Genomic DNA, 20,760 nt, shown 5'->3' on the forward strand with positions numbered 1-20,760 from the left:
CCCGCCGCCGCCAACGCGGCCCGGGAGCGCAGCCGGGTGCAGACCCTGCGGCACGCCTTCCTCCAGCTGCAGAAAACCCTGCCCTCAGTGCCGCCCGACACCAAGCTCTCCAAGCTGGATGTGCTCCTCCTGGCCACCACCTACATCGCGCACCTCACCCGCAGCCTGCAGGATGAGGAGGAGACACCGGGAGAGGGCCCGGGCACCCTGCGCGGGGATGGGTACCTGCACCCTGTCAAGGTAGGGAGCTGAGGGGCAGCCACCACCTTGTGTCAGTGAGTGAGTACACTGGCCACAGACACATCATTGAAATGACGTATTACATGGAAATACATCCATGGTGTTACGTGGAAGTTCTGCCTGGACTAACTGCTGTGTCCAGGTCTTTGGGGTTTGATGGAAATATCTTGGAGCTCTGTTCCTCCAGCTTCAGGAACTTTGCACCAAAATATCAAATCTCGTGTAGATCCAAACCTGGTTTTTGGAAGTGAAGGTCATCACCACTGGAGTCCTTGCATCTTCCTGGTCCCTGTGTGAAAACCTTGGCGATCCTGACGGACCCAGTGGATCCTGCTGTGAGGGGTGTATGTGGTGAGGTGACATTGTCCCAACACTGTCCCACAGCTGTGAGGGGTGTATGAGGTGAGGTGACACTGTCCCACAGTGGTGACCCAGCCACGGCTGGGCCTGCCTTGGTTCTGCTGCCCCGGCAGCACAGTGCCGACAGCAGCGTTAATTACCAGCCATGTGTTAATTACTCCATGAAAGTGCTCTACTGAAGCATTTCTCTGGTTGGTATATGCTCTTCCCTTTGTCAGAAAAAAATCACAGCGATGCAGAAGGGATGGGAAAGGGGAACTGCTCTTGGAGAGGAGCGGGCTGGAAACTGTTTCCAAATGCAGCACTCACTGACTGATGGGGCTCAGACACTGCTGCAGGGTGTTTTCTTTGGCTCTGCTCACAGGGAGTGAGTTAGAGCACTGGGGTGTTTGCTTTTCTTTTTAAGCGTCTGAATTCAGAATGATTTAATTAAGATTAATTTGTGAAGTAATCTCTAATTTCTAAAAAGTGCCTAATTCACAGAGAGTTCCTTGTTCACAATGTTGGTTGCTATATTTTACAGTATGATGTGAACGTAGGCTTCTGAGGCCATTTAAATGATTAGCAGACTCATAAAGAAAGCAAAACCTCTATATCAATTAGAAGATGGCTATAATTTAAGTAAAAAAATACATGTATTTCAAAATAAGTTCAAAACAGCTTCTGTTAGTTTCCTCGGTCAGAGTGAAAGGACGCAGGTCTCTCATGGTACTTTTTATCCAGCTGCCAATTACTACTGGCAGAAAAATACTTTTGAATAGTTATTACAGCAGTTAAATGATCCAGATGCCTATTTCCCAGGCTACTGGAAGAGAGTAATACTGGATTCACTAAAGCAATTATTTTTTTATGAATATATTTGATGAATGTGTCACAGTCAAATGCTAGTATGTGCTTCAAAAACCCCAAAACGCAGGATATGAGACAACCTTTAAAGTCTTTAACTAAGCTGATAGATTAAGCATAGTAAATGCAAATAGTGAGGAAAGTTAAATATTCAAGTACAGTTGTGTGTACACTGAATGAAAAAATGTGGTTAATAACTTTGAACTTGGATGGTTTATTGGTGACAAACTCTTAACATCACACTTGAAATGAAATTGCTGAATGAGATCACACAGTCTTTCTAAGTCAGAATATGCCGCTGCTTTAGGTCTTTGAACAGAAGAGCTGAGATTTATCTGCAGTATTAAGTGCCCTTTACCCACAGGAAAGATGCCAGTCTGTACCCAAAAGAGTCTTTAAAAAACTGCATTCTTTTGGAACAACGCGCTGGCTGCATTTTAGGTATTTTTGCATCCAAGTTGTCTCTTCAAGCATCCACCTCTGATAAGAACAAGATGCTGAGAGTGCTGAAGACTGCCAAGGTGCAATTACATTAAATTTCCTTAGGCTTACAGCCTTCAGCAGCAGCCCCTGTGGTGTTCTGGGGCCCAGCCAGCAGGGATGGGTGTGCACATGGGGCTGCAATCTCTGCAGGTGCAGGTGGATCCCTGTAGCATCCCTGATGCCTTGAGAAGGAATTCTTTGTTTTATTCTACTAACAGAACATCTATGACACAAACTGAGCTTGGCTGACTGGCAAGGCAGGGTTGGGAGCTGTGCCTCACAATTAATTACCAAAGCAAATACCCAGGCTGAGCTCCAAACAAGCTCCAAACATTTTTCCATCGAATGACAAAACAGGAGCTGTTTGGTGATAGCAAGAGTTTCCTATTTCCTTGTACTGTGATTCCATCAAATCTCCGCTGAGAACTGCAGTTGGAGTGCAGAGATCCCGGGTGTCTCAGTGCTGTGCTTGTCTCCTCTCTTGCAGAAGTGGCCCATGCGTTCCAGGCTGTACATTGGAGCCACGGGACAGTTTCTGACTCACTCGGCACAAGGAGACAGCGCAAACCATGGGGAAACATCAACATCTTCACAGATCTAACCTCCCTTGAAAAAAAAGGTTATTTATTACACCTTATATAAATATATATTTAAGTTAAAAAAACAGTATCTACAGACAAACTGTAATTCCTGAAATGCTGTTTGTAGAGGAGAAGGAATTGATTCTTAAATGTAATTAATACCTCATTAAGTTGACGTGACACATCATTGGTTTCTGTCACTGCTGGATTTGAATGAGGGGGAGCCGGTGGTGACTCCAGCAGCACCAATCCGAGCAGCAGCAGCAAAGAGCTGCCAGCAGAGTCAAGTATCCTTGTCCTCTCTAGGACAAGCGCTGTGAGAAAAGAGAGGAGGAGTTACGTGCTAATGGCCAAGTACAGGGCAAAACAGGCTTGGGTGAAAAGAGAAGGGCAAGGCTAAAAATAGCAACTGTAATCCCACACAGACTTTCTCCACTGCTTAAAGCCGATGGCAGAAATCCCCTGACGGCAGCTGTCAGGTCAGGGCTCCAGCCATCGGAGAGTCCTACACGTTTGTAGCTATTGCTGGAAGTATGAATGCATGTTCATGGAGTAAAAATGTGCTGAGAGAGACCTGTCCCTCCTGCTCAGAGTGCTGCAATTTGGGCACTGCTTGTACCCACCCCAGGACTGTGCTGCATGTTACACAGGGCTCAGGCTGTGCTTGCTCCCCCGGCACAGCCACCTGCCTGCTCACCACACCATGGCTCATTTCTTTTAAGGGGTTCACATGTTGGAGCAGGTGAACCCAAAGTGTTGGCTTGTTCACTTAAACATCGGTATTTAGGCAAGAAAAAAGGTGAAAGTACATGCACAAATGTCATCTGTTATATCTGTTCTGTAAAACACTGTACTTCTCATATGGTTTGTTATTGCTGAGGTAAATGTTCTATTAAATATTATTCAGTGAATATTATATACTTTGAGTTGCAAAATCTGTTATCAGTTTCTCATTGTACATGATAATATTCTAAATTTATAGATGCTGTCTTCTTTCTGAAAGCTTCATGGTTTAAATTTAAAAATTGTATTTAGAAAAACAAAATTATTAGCCAGAACAACTTTCATAAAAACAGTATGGTAAAATCTGAAGCTCTCAACTGCCCCTGCAGCATTCTGAGCTTTTAACAAGATAATATACCTGGAAAGGACAGTATTCAAGAACAGGAAAAAAAATTTAAAAGATTCCTCAGTGTTTTTAAAAGGCTTATTCCTTTAAATGGCATTGAAAGATTCTGACTGCGTAACCAAGAAGCAGGGGGTCAGCTGGACATCAGGAAGAATTTCTTCAAAGAAAGGGCTGCTAAGCATTGGAATGGGCTGCCCAGGGAGGTGGTGGAGTCACCATTCCTGGAGCTGCTCAAGGAAAGTCAGGAAATGCCACTTAGTATGTTTATCAAATTGACAAGGTGGTGATCATTCAAAGGAAGTCAGTAGTCTTTTCCAACCTAGTCGAATTTGTAAAAATGAAAAATGCTTTAGCAATAAGAGTTAAAAACATGGAAAGTTATGAATGGATGGCACAGAGAATACATCTCAGACTCAAGCAAGCTGCAAGACCTGTATCAGTTTCTCATTGTACATGATAATATTGTGAATTTATAGATATTGTCTCCTTTCTGAAGACTTTAAACTTTAAAATTACATTTAGGAAAAAGGGAAAACAAAAATACTACCAAGAACAACTTTTGTTTAAAAAGTATGGTAAAATCTGGAGCTCTACACAAGCCCTGCAGTATTTACAACTAAATATTGACAATGCTCTGCAGGCAGCTAGAGAATCAGAGCAGCAAGCATTTTAGCTACTTACTGTAGCTGTATCCCCAAGACTTTTTCAGCATTTTATGGAATTATTACAGGCCTGTAAGAACATGCAAAATTACAACAGCAGTTTTTCAGTTAAGAAGTGTGGTTGTGTTCGCAGGGGTCCCAGGACGAGGGAAGAGACAAGAATCTTGACTCTGTGTTTCAGAAGGCTGATTTATTATTTTATTATATATATTATGTTAAAATTATAACTATACTGAAGAATAGAAGAAAGGATTTCATCAGAAGGCTAGCAAGGAAAGGAATGGAATAATAATAAAATCTTGTGACTGACCAGAGTCTGAGACAGCTGGACTGTGATTGGCCACTAATTAAAAACAACCACACGAGACCAATCAAAGATGCACCTGTTGCATTCCACAGCAGCAGATAATTATCGTTAACAGTTCGTTTCTGAGGCCTCTCAGCTTCTCAGGAGAAAAGATCCTAGCAAAAGGATTCTTCATAAAATATGTCTGTGATAAAGAAGTTACCCATATTTATGAATGAGGATTTTTTTTCCTTGAGATAGCTTATTCTGCCTCAGAATTATGCCTTTCCTTCCAGAAGACACCAGCTTAGGCAACACGCTCCCTTCAACCAGGGCAAGAGCTTTTTATCTTCTAGAAACTTACACAGCAGGATAACAACAGATCCTCTGAACCTGCTTGCTTCAAACCTGATGTTTGGGTCCAGTGCTACATTTCCTAGGAGCAGTTCATATCCTCATGTGCTGAAACACAAGAGTTTGGCATTTAACACTAGGAATATGCACGTGCTGTAAAATGTTTATACACTGCTATCAAAAGTTGGCATTCTTCGTGGAGGAAGCTAAAAGATCTCGGCAAACTTAGGTCATTCTCATAACAGTTTTTCCCTCTGAGGGATGGGACAGGTGAATTTCCCGCGGCCACAGCAGAGGCAGGAACCAGCAGATGCAGGGACCTCCCCTCCGGGCTGCTCGCAGCCGGAACTCCAGCAGCGCCTGCACACTCGCATCGTTTTGTTTTGTTTTGTATTGTGTTGTGTTGTGTTGTTTTCTTTTCCCTTCCCATGCCAACCCCGCCCCCCGAGCTCTCCCCGTGTCCCTCTGCGCGCGCAGCCGGAAGGCGCCGTGCCCGCCCCGCCCCGGCGCGCTGCGTATTTAGCGGGATCCCGGCGGGAATCGGCCTTTCCCTTTCCGAGGGAGCCGGAGCTGGATCGGCCGCGCCTGCCCGCCTCCAGCCGGGGTGCGTGCCTCGGTGGGGTGGGACGTGCCCGTGCTGATCCGTGGCTTGGGAGCCGTCCCGCCGTGCCCCGGCCTCGGGCGTGGGAGCGGCCGCCGAGTCTGATGAGTACAAATTGAAAGACGGGAAATTTGGGTTGGGTATTGGAGGAAATTCCTTACTGTGAGGGTGGTGAGGCCTCTGGAACAGGAAGGTTGTGAGTGCCCCAAGCCATGGTGGCGTGTAGAGCCGGGCTGGATAAGGCCTTGAGCAGTCCGGTCTAGTGGGCGGTGTCCCTGCCCGTGGCGGGAAAGGGTTGGGACTGGATGATCGCTGAGGTCCGTTCCACACCTTTAACGTTCTGTGGTTCTGTGATCCCGCCGTGTGGATCCGCAGCGATCCGTGTGATTCCTCAGCCGCTCGACCCCCGCCGTGCTCCTTGGAGCAAGTCCTGCTCGGCACTCCAGACATGTGCTCGTCTGAACAGTCGAGTGATTTCTGCCCTTCTCAGAGGAATTAGAATTGCTCCCGGGTGGTTAATGTGAGAAATCGGGATTTTTTGACATGGCAGGTCAAAGCAATGGCTGTAATCTCAGGAACTGCAGGGATGGTTTCAGGTGCTATTTTAAACAGCCAAAGCTGTCGCTTGAAAGAGGAGTGATCGTCACGCTGCTGTGGCTGTGCCTGTGTTCCCCTGGGCACTGGGGTGGCGCGGTTCAGGCTGACACTCCAGCCACAGGATGCCCAGGAGAGCCGGTGTCGTGGGAAACCAAGATGGACCTAATTACTGAGTGCCACGTGGTGGTTACTTGGAGCTGTCTCTTGGCTCATCAAGTCTTCAAAGGAATGACAGATTGGACATTCAGAGACACTTGGTTTTGCTGACAGATCGTTTTCATCAGCAAATGCCTGTCATAATTCAAAAGATAAATTACCTTTTTTTATCCTTTAGGGAATTGGGCAAGGGCTGTGAGGTGACCCAGACTATGCCCTTGTTTAGGTTATAGGCACGGATCCAAACTGGTGGGGTCTGGCAGGGACAGGGCCCCAGGAGTATCAGCAGCCTCTGGGATAATGTTCTGCTGCATTACAGACTGTGGTGTGAGTGCTGACCTCAGTTCAACTGGTGGTAAAACATCAGCGAGTTCCCCAGCATGGCTGGTCATTAGGAGCACTGTACTTGTCCTGCAATTAGTCATTCCTCACAATGGAGCTTTTTAGGAAAATGGTCATGCCTCTGCTTAACCTTGATCTCAGCTTATGCTCTGTCCCAGGTAATTACAAGGAGAGCATGGGGTTCCTGTTTTTTGGACTGGCTTACTGTTCTCAAAGAAGTGTTAATGCTTTCTGCTGCTGGCTCAGCAGTGGAGCTCTGAATCAAACATCTTTTCATTGTTTTAGGCAGAAAGTGAAGCTCAAGATGAGTTTGTTGCTGGCTTTGGGAATCCTCAGTCTGGACTCTGCCATGCCTTGCAAGCAGAAAGATGCCACGTGAATTCTGGAGCTACAGAAGTAAGTATTTCTAACTGTACTTAAAGATGTTGAGGGAAGCATAATGAAATCCAGATCAAGAGTTCTGAAGCTGCTTAATGGCTTGCAAAGTCCCTTACAGATGGAAAAAAGAGAAATTTGATTGTATGTAGGGTTAAGAGATTGAAACCTTAACAAAAGGTATTATGGCAGCTATAAAATCTCCTAAGACTTGCTCCCCAGAACAAAGCAGGTGCAATCCCAGAATCCCAGAGGAGTCAAAAGGGAGAGGCTTGTATCACAGAAGCTAGTTTTTAACTGGGGAAACATGACTTCTGATTAGAAGAATTCATGGGTGTTAGCTGATACGGAGAGAATTAAGCGAACAACCGTATGTTCAGATCACAATCCGTGCTGGCACTTCAACTGTGTCAATCTTGGATTATATTCCAAAGGGAAAGGTGGTTGTGGTAGTGAGATTTACCTGTAGAAAGATACTTGGCATCTGGGGCTTGAATGTAAGGAAAGGGGCCTGCATTTTGTGCCCAAACAGAGCTGTTTTTCTCTTGGTTGTACTCAATCTGTTCTGTTCTTAGCAGTTAAAATCAAGGCTCTGCTTCAGTTTATGGAAGTATAACTCTTGAGACAAACTTAACCAATTCCCTTGTAGTTAGTACCTGGAAAAAGCAGCCTTACATAGGCAGGAAACTGCTGGCATAGTGATGATGACCCTTTGCCGTTTACCCAACTGAATGTTGTGATGAGCAGTGTTGTATATCTGATGTGCCAGCTAATCAGTAGGGTTTTCCACTTTGATTTGCTCCTGTCATTTCTGATTTTATATCTTTTTTTCCAAGGTTCTGTGACATCAGATGACCACCACCACCTCCCAGCCTTGTGTGTCCACATAGGGCCAACAGGAGAGTCCACTACCCACTTGTGGAAGTGTGGGTGTTTAAGGAGGTCAGTTGTTTTTTTACAGTCACAGTGCTCGGCTCCTGCAGGCTGTACTGCCATCCAGGGAAAGCCTGTACTGGCCATGTTGGCTACCACCCTTTCCTTGTACTGCTACAAATCTACTAATTTTCAAGAGCTCATGGGAGAAACTGGGGAGAAGCAAGGATAAAATGTTGTGCTCTTTCTGCAGAAAACCCCTTAACATTGCTTCTCAAAAATGGTGATTTATAAAGGAATTCTATTTCAGTCTACCCTTAAAGAGTAATTTTTCTGGCATAATGATGAGACTTTTGCCGTTTACCCATCTGAATGTTTTTTGATGTGTATCTTGAGATCTGAAATGCCAGTGAGTGTAATACCTTTGTGTAAGATTAATTAAGGGTACAGGAAACTAACTCATTTTTGTTATTGTTCTTAGCTTGAAAACAGCAGCCTGGAATGTGGAATTCTAATGCACTTGGAAATGCTTCCATTGTCCTTCCTGCTTGTCAGAAATCCTGCTTGGTTCCATAGTGCAGCAGGGAGTAGCTGTTCACTGAAAATGAATAATCCTGGAATGAAATGCAGGGTAGAATGTCTCTCTAGAAAGAGAAGCAGCCTGCTGGGCAGTCTGAGATCTTAGTATCAATTTTGAGTGTATCAAATAAATGGATCAAAAGTGAATAAGGCAAAGACTAAAATGTGAGAAAACTTGTGTTGTCTAAATGAGCGTTTACAGTGTCAATAGTGGGTATGAATAAAATCTTGGATTTCTGTTTTCAGTAGCTTATTTTTTTGTTGAGGCTGTGGGAGCAATAGCACTCTGATCCTGCTGGATGGTATCCTGGGTATGAGTAACACAAGCCTTAATTATTCAGCTTGTCCAGATTTGACAGAAGTCTGGACAATTTTACTGCAGCTTTTTGTTTACGGTGTATCTCTTGGATGCAAGGCTTGCTGAGGATTATGCCTAGTGCTATATCCTTACTAGGAAGATGAAACACAGGAAAGCCCGTAGCTGGGGAAACATAGGATGCTCCAAACACCACCTCCTACCACACATTCTTTATTTGTTTTTACAGTGAGGTAGAGCTGAACTCATTGAGCTACCTGCCTACCAGGTTGTCTAATATTCTTTTACCTAACTGTACCACTACTATCCCCTGCAGTCTATAAAATAATATAGAAACATTGGGTTTTGCAGATTGGGGTGGTTTGGTGGGTTTCATTTGTGGTTTATTTTGTAGGCTTTTTTGTTTTGTTTGGGTTTTGGCTGCAGGAGCATCTGGCATCCTTGTCTAATCTCATGTTGCTGTAGTCTGAAAAAAGACACGGAACATGAAGCAGTATGATAATACTTTTATATATTTTACAATCTATACACCATGAATAAGTAAAGACTGACTTAAGGAGTTTTAAGAACATTAAAAATCTTCTTTTCATAGTTTAACCATGTGGGTGATACATTTGAAAGGAAGCAACAAGAAAAACTGCAGAATTCAGGTGGCTGAAATGAAACACTAAAATCCGAACTGGTGGTTTAATTTATAGTTGTAGTCTTATTAAAAATCCTGAATCCTAAACTACTCCTTGCTTAGCTGTAAATGGAGAGTGGTAGCTAGGAAAAGAAGTTCTGGTTGGGACTGTATTCTGAAGCCATGGCTTTCCAGGATGAAGACATCCCTCCTGCCTTCAAATAACTCACAAAACTTTTAATTCAAGTCCTGTCTGCTATGCTTTATTCCTTGGTAAAACATCACTGAACTATCTTCTAAGTTTTTAGTAATTTTGGATTTCTAACTGCAGCCTCTCAAAAAACCAAAGCCTCAGGCTTTACTTAGAGTGGAGTTTTTACTCTTCATTAGTGTTAATGTGAATTCCTGGGCTATAGGCAGAAATAAACTTCAGCAGTTGATGGTGGCACTGCATGAGGTAAATATCTCTCTGTTGCAGGGAGTTTTCATCGCTGAGATCAAATGGAAATACAGGATTTGGTGCCACACATAGTGGAGATGTGCCTAGGCAAAGAAGAAATTAAGCTGTAAGACTTGGTATTTGCCAGTACTTTGGGGGGAAAAAAGCTGTGATGCAAATTACATAGCAATGCAATCCTAGATCATAATTCTTACCTTGCTTCCAAATCTGTGTGTGAAATAATGACTGATGCTTAATCAACAATGTTTTTGCTTTCCCCAGGGAGGGAAATCTGTCCTTAGTTTAACCTGAGCCAGTGTTAGAAGAGCAATGCCTTAAATAAACCAGTATGAAGGACAGACTTGGTGCTGGCCTGTGGCCTCGTTATGTACAGCACTGAGACAAACTGACAGACTTCTCCAGTACCAGTCCTCAGCAGTGGAAGTTCTGGGTTTTGATTTGAAATTACCTGCTATTGCAGTCAATGGATGTAGAATTTGTTCAGACTGACAAATGTGACAGTGATGCACCCAAGCCTAAGGAACTGTTGTGCATTATTTACCATGTTTTAGGGTCAGCGATGACTCCAGTAACAAGATGGCAATCACTGCATCTTCCTCAAGTACTCTCTGCCTTAAACTGAGCTTGGCATGAGCCTTAGCCAGGGAAATCCTAAGAGATCAATACAGGCATGTCAGAAATAAAAAAGTAACTGCAAGCATGAATGCAATGTGTACTGCCCTGTATCAAGCACTTGTATAAATTAAAAGTTAACACTGGGGTGGTTTTTTTCATACTTCAGCTGTGCAGTTACACTTACCACTGACAAAATACATATGCATGAACTTCTTGTGCTAAAAAGTGAAACTTGGCATGTTATCCATGAATACTATTTTTTTGCTCCCATAATAAAGCTCTACATATTTAAATATTTTTTTTTTCCTAGATAGCTTCAATAATGATACATGTTTTGTAAATAGCTGGTTTTTGTTTTTTGGTTTTTTGTTTTGCATGGCAAAGTTGTTTGAACTTGGGTTTCTTTTAACAGTGTCAATATATAAAATAAATTGTATTCATAAATAGGAAGATTTATGCTTGAACTTTTCAAAACATGAATCGTTTGCAGCTTTTTATTAAACAAGCTCCTGAGCAGATTAGCACAATTTCCCTTTGAAAATGGAAAGTAGGACATACAGAATTTTTAGAGCAGAGGCTGATAATGTTGATCCATGAATGGAATCTGTTCTCACCCTGCGACTTGCAAGATAATAGCCCTGAATGAGACTTTCTGCTTCTGAACTCAGTTCAACTTGAAGATTCCTAGCAAACAAAATAAACTAGAGAGAGGGCATGAACTTTAAATATTTAACAGGAAAATAAGGAATTGACCTTTTTTTCCCACTTTTTAATATACCACTGGCATAGTAATACAGGCTGGACAATATTCTACAAATAGCTTTACTAGTAAAGACAGTTGTCACCATTTGGCTATACTGAATAAGAAAAACATGAAGGATAATAATGACACATCTTGGACAGTAAACAAAATTATAGAATGGTTTGGGTCGGAAGGGACCTTAAAGGTTGTCCCATTCCAACTTTACTCCAATGGACTCCCATACTCTGTTGGAACCCTCCAACTTTACTTTCCACTAGACCAGGTGGCTCAGAGCCCCATTCAGCCTAGCCTTGAACACTTCCATAGGGGAATCATCTGTTAGTTATGCTGCAGATATTGACAATTTAATTAGAATGGAATATTAACTTCTACGACTGCTTGTAAACTTTTTGGTCAAAAACAGATACTGGAGATCTGTTGTCATATGAATGTTAACTTAGTATGTTTTCCAGAAACAAGCTCAAACTGTATTATACTGACCCTTTTCAAGATCTGAAGCTGCTTTTGTCAATGATCCTAAGAGTGCTAGTGTAAATATGGTGGGGGAAAGGGCAGAAAGTGAGTATTAAAAGTAAGCAGACAGCAGAGAGAACTTTCTGATGCCAAACCCAGTATGATATTCACAAATATAATGCAATTCTAAATTATTGTGTATAATTTGTTACCTCCTCGTAGTCCTGTGTTCTGAACTGCTGTGAAACTTTGTACAGCATAGCTTCAGGATTAATGGCTTTTTTCAAGGTGTGATGTACAACAGGAGAAGACAGGCGACAGGAAGGAAACTCATTGTAGATCAAGAGCCCAAAACCATCTACAAGGTTAACTGGAATCAAACTCACATCCTAAAGAAAAGATCCACAGAAAGAAAACATCTACATCTTTATTTTGGGCTTTTGACTTGTAGAAGCATCACAATGTTTTATATCTGAAATATCCTACATCCACTTATACTGCAAGATTATCTAATGAATTACCTGTACTATTTGGTAAAATGTTGTTTGAATGACGCCTACTTTTTTGGGAAAGCTATCTCATTTTAGAAGATACTTGATTTAAAGTTACTTAAATTGTGACTTTCTGGGAATTACTAACAAGTTTTAATGCTTTCATTATTTTATTGGTGGAGATAAACACCAGTGACAGCTATAGCACAGTTCCTCTCAGAACAAGGCATGTGCTTTACCATCTGTCCTATTAGAAAGTTCTCCTTTTGTATATGTTTCTTTGAGGAAGAGTCCACATCTACAAAGGACCAAAAGTTGGTCTGAACTGAAACAGTGACTTGTTGGTCAGCCTCTTCTCCATACTTCTTCCCAGGAATAAATACTGTTGTTGTTCTGCTCTCTAGCACTAGGATAAGACAAAATTCATCAGTTACGTGATGGATTTAGCTTAGCTATAAATTCTAGTCCCACACACATCTGAAATCAGTCATGATTATGATTTTGCTGAATTATGATTAATGAATGTCTGTAGTGTAGCAGATTTAAGTTTACAGGACCTTGGCTTTTTTGTCCTTGTGTCCTACACAGACCCATTAAAAACAGTGTACAGATTTTTGCAGCATTTGACGGCCATAAGCTGGGGAACAAACCTAGCCTTAAATCTAAATCTGCATATTGTTTAGTTCTGTCCCCTCATTTGTTAGGAGTGGGAGATTACCAGACTGTAGAAGTTCAAGTTTATCCTTTTTATATGAACTTAAGTCTCCGATGTAACAGATGCCACCCTTGGCCAGCACAGTGCTGCAGGCTTGAATACTGGCACTTCCAGTTCCATATTTATCTTTGGACACAGAAGGGAAAATGTCACTGGAAGGTGGGTGTCGTATGCCACGGGGCAGAAGACATAAGCTGTAATTCAGAAGCCTGGAGGATTAAATAATTGTGTCAGTCATAAATTGTTAAATTATTAACTTCTAAAAAAACTTGATAAGCATTAAGACTCACTTAGAAGCAACAACAACAACAAAAAATCCTTAACATGAAACCAGCATCAAAAACTAACTGTTTAACTTTAAATACAAAAGGTTCATGCCTGTTTTCTAACAGCTGTCATCAAGACGCTGTTTCTTATGGATTAAACATAAGGCAAATCATGGGTTCCAGAAGTAAATCCTAGGAAATCAAAGACGTCTTGTAATTTAACCCCACATTGTTAACTTCCCTTTCTATTCTACAGAAACTTTTCCAGTGATTTAAAATTTTAGAGGATTAGTAATTCTGGCCATCTGGGAAAAATGAAAAGGCTGGAACCTGTAAGCTCTGCCTTTCTGAGTTACACGCTCCCCTCCAATTCTTTTGGAGGAAGAGGGTATGAAAAACCTTTTTCATCCCCTGTACTATGTTCTTTGGCACAGAGAAGTTGCAAATTGTCTGTCTGGTTCCACAATCAAAGCTTCTTAATGATTTTAAGATGTCAGAGCATGGTTTGCCCCACTATAATGACCTGAGAGAAAATTAGTAAGTAAAATTAATAAGAATTAGTAACTAGGGTATTGCAGCAATGGAAATATGTAGGAAATGCCTACTTTGACAGGCTGCTGATAGTGAATACTGTGCATATGCAGGATAGTACAAATTACAATACTGATCATGATTTACAGTGTGCAACTGTTTTAATATTAACCAGATGTTTTGATTCTCAAAACACAGAGCTGCTGTTTGTCTTAAGAAATCTTAATCTTAACCTGTGAAAAAAAGAAATCTTGCAGTTCATGTTTTAAAAAATTTGAACTAATTCCTACAACTAAATTTTTAAAAGGTCAAAGTTTTGGGATTTTTTTCACAACAAAATATATTAGTGAATTGGTTGAATAAATTCCAAATGAAAATAAAATTCATGCCCCTGTCAGAGATCTTGAGTCAGAGATCTTGACAGGAGAAAGTGATTTTGGTTAAATTAATGTAAATCTGAGCATATTGTACTTTTCTGCAGTGTATGTAAAATTGTGTTAACAGTTTATTGTGCATGAGTAGGTAAATACATAAAATGCATAGTGAAAAATATTTAAAGGCAACAACAAGCAGATTTATGATTATATGTAAAGATGCATGTGAGTTCTGATACCTTACTTGAATGGTTTTTATGAAAAAGAGATAAAAACATAAGTATCTATTTATACACTGGTTATTTATTCAAAAGGCCAATAGCTGGGAATCAGTGATGAGAGAGCTTATAGTGACACAAGGTTTGAAAAGTTGAGCCCTTTTTTTTTGTTACCAGCTTCTGGGACAGCCTTCACTTTTGATTTCAGAGGAATGAGCTTTTATTTGAACTCTGCAAAACAGTGCTGGTGTTAAATTTTTACTGTAATCTTACAAGAGTTTTAGGAGGTTTTATAATTAATGAAGTTCTGATCTAGTTACGATGTGAAAGAAAAATGTCCAAGGAATAAAAATTGAGTATTTAACTAGGTTGGAGCCTTGTTTATTCTTTTAAAATAAAGTCTGTAGCTTTTCATGTCAGACCAATCCTATTATCTTTAAAAAGACTAGACTTTAAATTCTAATTTCTGTGGAAAAAAAGGAATCTCTTTACCTGTCAATTACTAGTGGGTCACTTGTCATAATCAAGAGATCCAGATAATCTGTATTTTCTTTTTCACATGTCTGTACTAGACTCAGCAATATTGCAAGTTTAAGAGTATTGTAAGTGCCTGGTGGAACAACTTGAGAAGCAAAGATGTTGGCCAGGACAGCAGTAAACCTCCAGCATGAATTTGAAGTCAGTGAGAGCAGATACTTAAAATTCTCACTGACAAAAGAAGGACCTAATGGAAACAAAGTACAGGTGAACAAACACATTAAAGAGGCCTATGCAGGTAAGTTAGAACAAATCACCATTGGAGTCTTGATACAAAAACTTACCAAGAACAAATATACCTTTATAGTAAGCACAAATTCAGAATGTAAGCATCTGACACTGTTAATTTTACTTCTAAAAAGGTGGCAGACATGATCTGTAAGAATTGATGCAGTAAGAAAGGAAAAACAAACTGAAATATCAGGTTCATTTTATATGATTACAAAGTACTTGCCAATGGATAGGAGAAGGTGGAAAGAGAAGTTGAAGAACTACTACATAATTAGGGAATTTCTCAATGCATGGAAATCAGGCAAAAGCAGATACTCTCAAATAACAGCAACTACACATTTCAGGCTGTAAGAGGAAAGTCCCTGAGTGGTTTTGTACTCTGGACCTCTAGATAATAAAAAACTACCAATTAGCAAGATTTTTTTTCTAGGAGGTTTTCCACTGTTATAGTCAATTTTAAATGGAACTTTCTTACCATTTGGTTTATAGAGCTGTACACTATTGACTTCTATACATGCAGTCATTTGTAGGCCATTTTGTACACAAGCTGGAATTCCCATAATCCTGTAGTGGTTTCCTATTGTCATTTTATTGACCAGTTCATCTGCAAATAATAAAAAACTAACTGCAGGGGGGCAAAGCTACAGATGTATTAGGGCATAGAAACAGTTTTAAAGACATAGTCAGAAAACTTCTACACATTCTGAATATTTAATTTTATGATTTAACATTGGCACAAAACAGCTGGAGGCCAGATTGATAATGGACTGGAATAAAATGAAACATACAATTTTAATTATTTAGTGCAAAAGATAAGGAAGGCACACCAGGTTAGGGAAAATAGATTTCATGATAAAGAAGATGGACAATGCATTTAGTCCTGCATTGAAGAGAAAATGAATAGTGTTTTGCAAGTATATTTCCTATTCTGAAGTTTGTGGCATCACCATTATGAGTCACTGTCCTATAAAATGTCAGAGAAAAAACCCAACACAATAAAAAGGAGATACAAACTGCACAGATTTCAAAAAGAGCCACAAATAGCTTTGTGAACCTTTATATTTTTGTGCACCTTAGGAAACCAAATCCCATTTATTTTTTGAAAATGAGAATTAGATCGAACCAGATCTCAATTTCAGCCTGAGAAACACTGTAACCACACTGAGCACTAGAGCCAGCAGAAATTTACTGCATGCAACCCTCAGTATCTTGATCATAGATTGTTCTATAATTTTTTATTATAATTTTAGTACTACTAGTCCTTTCTATTTAGTTTTCAATAAATGAACCATATAATTCCCTAGGCTTTTGGAATGGATGAGGATTTTTGGTTGTTTGTCTCTGTGTTTGTTTGGGGTATTTTTAAGAATTAATGGAAGTAGGTTGCTGAGTTGTGATTTTAGTTGCATATTAACATTAGAAATCACTTAATGTTTGTGGTGGATGGTAGTGGTAGTAGAAGCCAAAAATCCTGATGGAATGTGGAAAATAGCTAGATTGAGTAAGGATGTTAAATATACATGAAGTTAGTACAGAACATCATGACCAAAGGAAGTAGAAAGGAAGAAAAAACAAGCAACAGTTATAATAAGACACTGCTGAGCTGGGCATGGGATTTTAACTAAATGGAGGTGTAAAAGTGACACAAGAATTTTGCTATGTACACTCTGCAATCACCTGTGCACACTGCTTTGTCACCTAGCTAATTTTATAAAATTAAGGGGGGGAGTACAGAAAGAACTGCAATATGAATTATTACTTTCACAATTTTAGCAAAAAAAAAAAATCGAGCTACAATTGCAAGGGATTATTATAGATCAATTCTAAAACATTTTTGACAGAACTCCAAACTTCAGCTTACCTCTCAAGAACAATGTAAATGCCTGAATCCTAAAATGTGATTTATCAATGGAATATCCTTTCAAAGCATTCAGAATTTTAGCATCAATCATTTCAACTACTTGTTTATCTTTCAAAACAAAGGCAAAGAAAAAGGTTAATTCTCTTGAAAACATCTCTTTTTAAAAGACTGGTGTATTTTAAGTGGACTTTTTCCACTTAAATATTTTGTTTACTTATTATATAACAGAAGTAGGAAACTACCAGATCTAAAAGTAAGATTACATAGATCCTACCACCAAGTACTCTAAATTTCATGTCTTCCTGCAATGGTGAAGAACACAAGCTACACACAAAATCAGTCCTCACTGTAGCAGACTCTGTAGCTCCAGGACAATGCACTCTGATGCACCTAAACCCTAAAAAAAGGGTAATAATTTAATAATTTACCAACCATTTAAAAGGAGGGCATTAAATTAAAATACTGGACAGTGAAATTCTAAATTTATTATGTGCTTCTTCAGATGAGCCTCCCTTACATATGGCACTAAAATAATCCATGTGATTTATTGTGTTTGGCCACGAGATGGCAGTTTCCCACTGCACATTCCCAAGACGAACAGCCTGGCCAGGCTTTCTTGAGGACTGAGCCACTGCGGCTTCTGCCTGCCGTGGGAACGACATGGGATATGGATAGTCACTATTAGAGGTACGTGTCCTCTTTAAGATATCTGGGTGACTTAAACTGCAGTCTCCAAACTCTGGATTTTGCATCTCTTTTATAACTGTGTGGTCTCTTACAGAAGCAGCAAAAAACCAGCATTGAAAGTACTTAGGGCCTTTCTGCAATGTTGCAAGCAGTTCAGTGATACTACCCAAAGCAGTAGTTCCACACAAGTCAACTACTCATCAAAGCATCACTTGTTCTATGCTAGAAGCTTTTGCCAGCCACTTAAGCATATTGTTCTGTGGTGTTTTTTATAGACAAACAGTTTCCAAGGAAAATGGTATGTTACTAGTTTAGCTTATTTACTTTTGAGATATTTTACTGTTATTTAAGTATTAAGCTGTTTAAGTATTAAATATATTCAAGTTATACAGGTGACTTATGTTTTCTCCTATAAACTATCTTCAGCATTAGGAAAAGGGATTGCTGGCATAGCTGCTCTTTCAAAACATTTAATAATGCTGAGCAAGTCCACTCCTTTCAATTAACAAAAATCCTCCTGTGTTCATTACAAAAATCTATGCATATGCAATAAAACTATATAGGAAAATAATTCTGTTAGGCTAGGTTTTTAATGTCTTATTACCAAATTCATTTAAAAGCTTTTGAAATAGTACTGATTAATTTTTATATTTTTTACTACCTTCAGAGAATGGACAGGTTTCCTCAGTACAAAGAAATCTTGCTCCTTGTGTGTATTTTGTTACAGTTCCCATTGCAATCACTATCCCTTCAGACATATAAAATCTTTGAGATGTGTAATTAAAGGGATATGCAGAAAGACTCAGAACATAACTCGGTAAAGGTGGCAAATGTGTTGGTTTCAGCAATATACTGATCTAGCAAGAGACACAATAACATTAATATAAAAACATATTTTTATTTACAACTGCTTTACTTTTTATGGACAAACACACAATGTGATACATAACTTAAAAAATTTCAGAAACACATTAAGAGTAACTAGGTTTCATATTAATTAACCTCACAATTGCAATGTGGTAGGGTGAGACTTCCAGCTATTTTTAATTATTAATAATTCAAATAATACTACAACCAAAGGAAAAATGAAAATTTAATACAATGATATTTGTTAATATTTCACTATATTTAGAAGATTCAAGATCTAAATGGAGAAAACCAATGCAGACTCACCTGGGCTTCTGTCTGCAATTGTTCAATTAATGACAGTGTCTTAATAGCTACGAAGCATACCTGTGATGGAAAAATAACTTCATTTAAGAAAGGAAAATCTTGTTAAAATGCAGATGATGCACTTTTGCCTATTCATCTGTTATACACTTACTGACTGAAAAATCTGTGCAGCTTGTAGGGGATTATGAAGAATATAGTTTCCAAGAGTTGCATCCAATTCAGCAATGTCAGATGGATTAATTGAAATAATGAAACGATAAACAGCATAACTTTGTTTTGAGTCTGTAAGAACAAAAAGTATTTTAAAGTAATGGATTTGTTAACATAACCTTATGTATCAATTCAACAGACTATGTATTGAGTAATACCATTATATTTTTTACAATCATGCACAAATTTCTGAAGGCCACCACTTCTGTCAAGGTAGACAAGGACAACTTCCCTCATTTTCTGTATTTCAGGATCCATCTTCCAAGATCTGTACACTTGATCCAGCTGTGGGAATAAATCATGAAGAAATTATGATAGCAATGGCCATGCTATAACAGTAACAATAAAGGAACATACTAACAAAGCCACACAAAATTAAAATAGTCTCTTTTTCAAGCTAGGCAATTCTTGAAGGATTTTTAAAATTCAGTTCAAAGCTCTTTCCAATGACTGACACATACTGTATTTCTAGAGTAAATTTCGGAAGAATGCTCTAGTGTTTTCATTTCCTTGGTGAATTATTTCACTCTCCTCATTCCCTAAACCATGAAATTAAAGTGTCTGTTTAATTTAACCCCCCCTGCAGATTTTATAATCAGTCTATCAAAAGTAAGACTTCAAATTTTATCTCTTTTATTTGAGAAGCTGGTCATAGCTGTTAAAAGTTTAAAACTGGGCAACATCCCTTTTCTTAAAATCTGACTTTCCTACCCTGCTGTGATCTCCTGCAGCACCTACTTAAGGTGCTGATCTTGCACTTACTTCCATGCATGTACACAGACATTCAATTCTGATTCCCACTGGCAAAGCTTTTACAACTACAGTTTTGGTTTGGAGGATGACCTTGCTCTTTTGCGAGGTTTTCATTGTGTATTACCCACATCTCTTTCTATTTTTTTTAAGACTACAGTTTTGTACCATGAAGCACTACTTTGCAGAATTTGGAAGGAGAATTACTAAGGCCAAAATATGGTATTTTGTATATATGCATCTGTTTCAATGTCGTTCATATTTTCTTCTGCAAAATGTCCTTAGTTCTCTCTGTAGACAACCAATATGAAACAACACTAGACTCTTCAAAAATATGACTTAGCTACCTGGTAAAGGATAGGACATGGAATTACTGAGGTGATGAGGGATCAAAGCTCACAGCATGTGAGAGATTCCCTGTAGGAGTTTACAGAAATTACTTTGGGAGGACAAACAGATCAACATCCAAGAGGAGTAACCAGATTCCAGCACAACTTCAGTGTGGCAGCAGCGTAAACCCTGTGGCCTGAAACCTGTACACTGTGGGCTGAAATGTGTTTAATGCCTGAAGTAACAAATAAAAGGCACCAGTTAAAAGACAATTTGTAATAGGGATTCCCCCCCAGTATCTCTGGGATTACTCCTGCACAAGAACTATTCCATCCCTTTAGCAAGAAGGGCCTAAAGAAATGTACACACATAGATCCACTATCTCCCTGGATCCTGTGTTACCCTGGCTGGACACCACATATGATAGGAAGGACTGAGCTATGGCCCCGCTCATTGTGCACTGAGCAGCCAGCACCTAAGCTTCGGAAAATAAAGCCTGACCAGGGTGATGGTCTTCACCAGTGTCCCCACAGCCAGCTAACCCCACTTCAGGTGTGACTCGGCCCATCAGCAACTCCTGCCTGGCTTCAGTTTCCATGCCACCGGCACCCCTGCCTCACAGACCTCCCCACCAGCTGTTCACCAGGCTTCCCGCGCCCCGTCCTCCCCCGGCGCTGCCGGGTCTGCAGCAGC

At 39.9% G+C, this 20,760-nt stretch overlaps 2 protein-coding genes, 1 long non-coding RNA gene and 1 other non-coding gene across 7 annotated transcripts; 3 read left to right on the plus strand and 1 right to left on the minus strand.

The window, feature by feature from the left end:
• Positions 1–3,426, plus strand: TCF24 (transcription factor 24; the record flags this gene model as incomplete). Its single annotated transcript, XM_031058626.1, has 2 exons — positions 1–240; positions 2,417–3,426. Coding segments are annotated over 2 exons (354 nt in total), but the record flags the coding sequence as incomplete, so codon positions are not given.
• A 2,003-nt stretch (positions 3,427–5,429) lies between these two features.
• Positions 5,430–8,705, plus strand: LOC115948081. 4 transcript variants are annotated; one of them, XR_004081934.1, is made up of 4 exons: positions 5,430–5,557; positions 6,927–7,033; positions 7,849–7,954; positions 8,367–8,705. It is a non-coding gene; the product is annotated as an uncharacterized LOC115948081 (long non-coding RNA). The 4 variants fall into 4 exon arrangements; XR_004081936.1 differs by having other exon boundaries at positions 5,431–5,545; positions 6,923–7,033; XR_004081935.1 differs by having other exon boundaries at positions 5,435–5,557; positions 6,923–7,033.
• Positions 8,218–8,296, plus strand: LOC115948085. Its single transcript, XR_004081943.1, has one exon. It is a non-coding gene; the product is annotated as a small nucleolar RNA SNORD87 (small nucleolar RNA).
• Positions 8,706–9,696: 991 nt separating the features above from the next.
• On the minus strand, positions 9,697–19,266 carry MCMDC2 (minichromosome maintenance domain containing 2). Its single transcript, XM_005423036.3, has 14 exons — positions 19,146–19,266; positions 18,929–19,059; positions 18,778–18,837; positions 18,266–18,461; positions 17,192–17,314; positions 16,918–17,025; positions 15,532–15,660; positions 14,781–15,012; positions 12,903–13,108; positions 12,424–12,590; positions 11,906–12,082; positions 11,036–11,178; positions 10,404–10,513; positions 9,697–9,945 (listed from the first exon to the last, which is right to left on the minus strand). The coding sequence occupies exons 1-14, from the start codon at positions 19,243–19,245 to the stop codon at positions 9,779–9,781; spliced, it is 2,049 nt and encodes a 682-aa protein (XP_005423093.1). The 5' UTR covers positions 19,246–19,266; the 3' UTR covers positions 9,697–9,778.
• Between the last annotated feature and the right edge of the window lie 1,494 nt (positions 19,267–20,760).

Source organism: Geospiza fortis, unplaced genomic scaffold, assembly GCF_000277835.1.
Source record: "Geospiza fortis unplaced genomic scaffold, GeoFor_1.0 scaffold121, whole genome shotgun sequence".
Classification (NCBI taxonomy): Eukaryota; Metazoa; Chordata; class Aves; order Passeriformes; family Thraupidae; genus Geospiza; species Geospiza fortis.